This window comes from Ostrinia furnacalis, unplaced genomic scaffold (genome assembly GCF_004193835.3).
Source record: "Ostrinia furnacalis isolate ACB-3 unplaced genomic scaffold, ASM419383v2 OfSCF4827, whole genome shotgun sequence".
Classification (NCBI taxonomy): Eukaryota; Metazoa; Arthropoda; class Insecta; order Lepidoptera; family Crambidae; genus Ostrinia; species Ostrinia furnacalis.
Window position 1 is genome coordinate 13,971 of NW_021135066.1, and position 5,262 is coordinate 19,232.

The window sequence follows — 5,262 nt, forward strand, 5'->3', positions numbered from 1 at the left end:
GGCCCAGGACTTGTTCCTGGCAAACCTGGTGGCGTGGCAGATTGACATTGCTGTAGTGGCTGAGCCCTACTACATTTCTACCCAGTCAAACTGGGCTGGCTCGACGGACGAGACTGTTGCCATTGTTAGTCGAAGTGACTCCCGAACCCCTCCCCTCGAACCCCGAGAAAAAGGGCCCGGATATGTTGCAGCAAAATGGAAAAATCTGGCCGTTATGGGGGTGTACTTCTCCCCTAACCGAACGGTTCCCCAATTTGAGGCCTTCCTGCAGACCCTCGGTCCGGTTATAGGGAGGTTGTCGCCTCTACAAGTCGTCGTCATGGGCGACTTCAATGCCAAATCCCGTAACTGGGGATGCCGCTCTACGGACAGTCGTGGAGAAGTCCTAGAAGAATGGGCGGCAGAAATAGGCCTCAGTCTGATAAACATAGGGAATGCATTTACTTGCGTTCGCGGGCAGGGGGGATCTGTGGTGGACCTAACGTTCGCCACCCCTGCTCTCGGTCGCAACATTACGAACTGGCGCGTCTTAGAAGGTGAGGAGACACTATCTGACCACGTCTACATAAGATTCGAGATTACTCGCTCCCAACCGCAATCAACCCACCGGGCAAATCGTTACACATTCCCGCGTTGGGCCCTGGCACAGCTTGATAGGGAAATGGCTAGCGATGCGTCCTTGATACAGGATTGGTGCTATGGCCCGCCACCTGATAATGTAGACGAGGCTGCAACCCGTTTCCGGGCTGCATTGACCGAGGTCTGCAACGCCTCGATGCCACGGGTGCGACACCCGCCCCCACGGAAAGGAGTTTACTGGTGGACCGAGGAAATAGCCTCTCTTCGTGCCACCTGTAACGCCTCACGCAGGGCGCTTACAAGGAGCCGCCGCAGAAGTAACCGTTCCCCAGAGGACGAAGCCCAACTGCGTGAAATTTATCTCCAGGATAAAAAGGCGCTGCAGTTGGCTATCAACATTTCAAAGGAACGATCTCGCGAAGAGATGTTGAAAGACCTAGATAGAGACCCGTGGGGGCGTCCTTATAAAACCGCTAGGAACAAATTCCGCACCATGACTGCCCCCATTTCAGAAACCCTAGACCCGCCACTTTTGGAGCGAGTAGTGTCTGGGTTGTTCCCTGATTGTGGACCACACACCCCCCCAGTCATGCACCCTTTACGCGCTCCCGTGTTTACTACTGCTCCACCCATCTCGGATGTGGAAATGGAGACAGCCATGGAACGCCTTAAAGGAAAGAGTAAGGCCCCTGGCCCTGATGGTATTCCCGGACGTGTAGTTTGGGTTGCCCTCCAGCACCTCGAGGGACGACTTCGGGACCTGTTCAACATGTCACTCAGCACAGGTAGATTCCCTAAGGTATGGAAAGAAGGCCGGCTCTGTCTGATTCCCAAGATTGGAAAACCTCCAGATTCACCCTCGGCATACAGGCCCATTGTGCTGCTTGACGAGGCGGGGAAATTACTTGAAAAAATAGTAGTATCTCGCCTTGTGAAGCACCTTGAGGAGACTGGCCCAAACCTGTCGAACGCTCAGTTCGGTTTTCGAGCCGGGCGCTCGACAACGGACGCAGTGATGGCCCTAAAAAACTACTCGGATGACGCATTGGAGATGGGAGATAGGGTTTTGGCAGTATCACTTGATATCGCCAATGCCTTCAACAGCCTACCCTTTTCTACTATCTTGGAGGCACTTCGCTTCCACGAAGTGCCCTCATATCTGGGGAGGCTGCTACAGGACTATCTCTGTGACAGAACGGTAGTCTATTTAGACGGAGAGGGGAAGCTGGTTCGGAGGGCGATGTGCTGCGGTGTTCCACAGGGTTCGGTACTTGGCCCAACTCTGTGGAATATTGGTTATGATTTCGTCCTTCGTAGCCCTGGTGTTCCTAACACGCGACTGTTGTGCTACGCAGATGACACCCTCATTGTGACTCGAGGAGGTAGCCTTGCTGAGGTATGCAGCAGAGGGGAGGCGGCTGTAACCAGAACCGTAGACTACATCCGGTCACTTGGTCTGAAGGTGGCCCCGGCTAAAACTGAGGCAATGATTTTTCACAGACCCCGACAGGGCCCTCCACCGAGTGCTCACATCACAGTGGAAGGTGTAAGAATAAAGGTCGGCGCCCAAATGAAATACTTGGGCCTAACACTAGACGGCAGGTGGACATTTTGCGCCCACTTCAGGCTGCTTCAGCCCCGAATTGTAAAAACTGCAGCAGCTCTGGGTCGGCTTTTGCCTAACGTTGGTGGCCCCAGCGTCAGCTGTAGAAAGCTGTACGCTGGGGTCACCAGATGCATGGCACTGTATGGGGCACCGATCTGGTTTCCCCTACAGAGAGAGGCGAAACATGCGCTTCGCCAGCCTCAACGCATCCTAGCGTTGAGGGCAATCCGTGCCTATCGTACGGTTGCCCTCGATGCTGCGTTGGTGCTGGCCGGCCTCCCCCCATGGGAGTTGGATGCAGGCGTCCTCGCGGAAATATACCATATGAGGTCTGCGAGGAGGAACGCTGGAGAGCGGATAGAACTCGAGGACATGTGTCGCGCCAGGCTCCAAGCTCAGGAAACCCTGCTGCGTCGCTGGTCCGAGCACCTGGATGCTAGTGAGTATGGAAGACTTGCGGGACGGACGATCGCCGCGATCCGCCCGGTCCTCCAGGAATGGATGGAAAGACGACACGGTCACCTTACCTACCGATTGGTGCAGGTGCTAACCGGCCATGGGGCTTTTGGTTGGTACCTGCATCATATCGCTAGGAGGGAACCAACCCCCGAGTGTCACGGGTGCGGCGCTGTGGAAGACACGGTGGACCACACCCTCGTGGACTGTCCGGCTTGGGTTCCGCAGCGTCGCGCTTTGGTTTCGGCGGTGGGTGTAGACCTCTCGCTTCCCAGCATAGTCAAAGCTATGTTGGGAAGCGAGACTGCCTGGAAGGGAATGGCCACCTTCTGCGAAGAAGTCATGTCGCAAAAGGAGGCTGCGGAGCGGATCAGGGAGGAAGATCCCCTCGCTGATCCGATTCGCAGAAGCCGGAGAGGTAGACGGAGGAGGCAATACGCCACCCTCCTTCATCAACCTCTTGCAGCGGGACCGTAGGCTTTGGGTCAGGGCCCCGACATCTACAATGTAGTCCCACTAGTCTGGGGGTGGTATCTGTGTACCAATATCGCCCCACCCTATTGACTGAGGCCCGGCAACTGCCAGGTCGTGCGTGAGAGGGGAGTGGAAGTCGACCAAACGGGTTCCCACTCCTCCCTGATACACGATGCACGGTACATGGTGGATAGGTTTAGTGGGTAGGGTCCGCTAAATAGGACGAGCCCCACACACCTCCCAGCAACCCCTCGTGACTGGGAGACGGTGCGCAAACGCATTCCGACAACCGTAAAAAAAAAAAAAAAAAAAAAGGATGGCGCAACCCAATCACGTTTTTTTCGTAGACAGCCAATTTCACATTGAAAAAATTAAAATGGAAATTAAATGTTTTATTCAGCGACACAAAACAACATCAACAAAACTAAACATATTGGGTGGTTGACATCACTTCTACATCTATCATTACTCCATGAGCTTACAAAAAGCTCAGTGATGAATAAAAGTAATTGGAATCCTCCACATTAATCGATATTATAAAAAATTGTCTACGCCATGCGCTTGTTTTTATGCGGGAAGACAAATAGCCGGATCCGGCTCGGTCCACCGGCCGCCACGAGCCGGAAACGAGCCGGAACCCGGCGCCAACACGGAAGCTAAACACTAGCTGGAAATTGCGGAAGAGTGCTTTTACTATGAATAATATACAGCGTTATGAATACAACTTACAAAAGATTATGAGACATGTAGAGGCTCCTTAAGAGCAAAATGACGATTTGTAAGAACTATTTATTAGTCCAAACAAATAAAGAAATTTTGACTTTGACTTTGACTTTGATCTGCAACGTGCGTACAAACATGTAATAACTTACATTGTGCTATGATTATGATATAAAAAGGAACCTAAGAAACGTGAACACGTAAGTGCCTATGTACGTTGATGCGTTTGCAATAATGAATGTTTGTTTTTTCGGATACTTATAGAGATTAACGCCCGTATTCACAAACATTACTATGAGGTCTCAAAGTGCGCGTGAACACACAGGGTGACATACGAACCAATCACAGAGCTCTATTCAACTCTGTGTTCGATTTGCTGCTTCACATAAGCAAGCATCGTTTGTGAATACGGGCGTAACATTTGATACTACCAATACATACCTACTGGTATTGATGGAAATTCAACTTGCGACCATAGAATCGACAATCTGACGTCGAAACTGTTGAGCTATTGTCGCCCTATTTCATCATTATTGTCTCACCGTGTATTTTAAAGTCTCAGGCAATAAAATTCACTTTCAACACCGGATATTTTTTCATCCAATACATCCCACACACGCACTCTAGGTCATAGCAAAGTCGCTTTATTTTTAGTCCTGACAGTCCTAAGCTGGTCCGCACCAATTAAAGCTTATTGATGTCTCCCGCACATCTTCGACCCTCGTCTCCTACCCCATTCGCTGGTAATAATTAATCAAGCAATTAACGGCAAGATACGCGGCATTTTCGTTAGTTGCTGGATTTTCGCTTGTTAGGGATGTCGCGATTTGGAGACAGGCATCGATGTTGTGAATGGAGGGGTAGATTAATTAGACCAGTATACTTAACATAATTAATATTATTTTAATAAATTGTATCTGTTAAAACAAAAGAGTGACGATTTTATTTTGTTTCGCAAATTACAAGTAAAAGTATGCTAACCTTTTTGACCATTTCCAACAAGACCGTTAATCGACTTTTCTAGTAAAAGGTTAAAAACAAAATCTTTGTTGCCTCAATTTATTGATACCGAAAATATTTCATATCTGAAAGTTTGTATAAATATTTAGCATAGGTAAGCCTTCATTGTTACATAACATCTATTATTTAAAATTGATTACTAGCTTTCCGCCCGCCCGCGGCTTCACCCGCGTGGAGTTTTGTCTGTCCCAGAAAAACTTTATCGCGCGCGTCCCTGTTTCAAAAACCGGGATAAAAACTATTCTGTGTCCTTTCCCGGCACTCAAACTATCTCTATGCCAAATTTAATCAAAATCGGTTCAGTGGTTTAGGCGTGAAAGCAGGACAGACAGACAGAGTTACTTTCGCATTTAACACTGTGACATTTTATTCAGTTGCAATAGAGGCGATTTTGTAACAAAAATACA

The 5,262-nt window shown here is 49.5% G+C and overlaps 1 protein-coding gene across 1 annotated transcript; it reads left to right on the plus strand.

Moving 5' to 3' along the window:
• Nucleotides 1–2,462: 2,462 nt before the first annotated feature.
• Nucleotides 2,463–3,396, plus strand: LOC114360064 (uncharacterized). The gene has a single exon (XM_028314617.1). The coding sequence runs from the start codon at nt 2,510–2,512 to the stop codon at nt 3,116–3,118; it is 609 nt and encodes a 202-aa protein (XP_028170418.1). The 5' UTR covers nt 2,463–2,509; the 3' UTR covers nt 3,119–3,396.
• Nucleotides 3,397–5,262: the final 1,866 nt, after the last annotated feature.

Coding starts and splice junctions, on each gene's coding strand:
- LOC114360064 (XM_028314617.1), top strand. CDS start 2,510: ATGAGGTCTGCGAGGAGGAACGCTGGAGAGCGGATAGAACTCGAGGAC.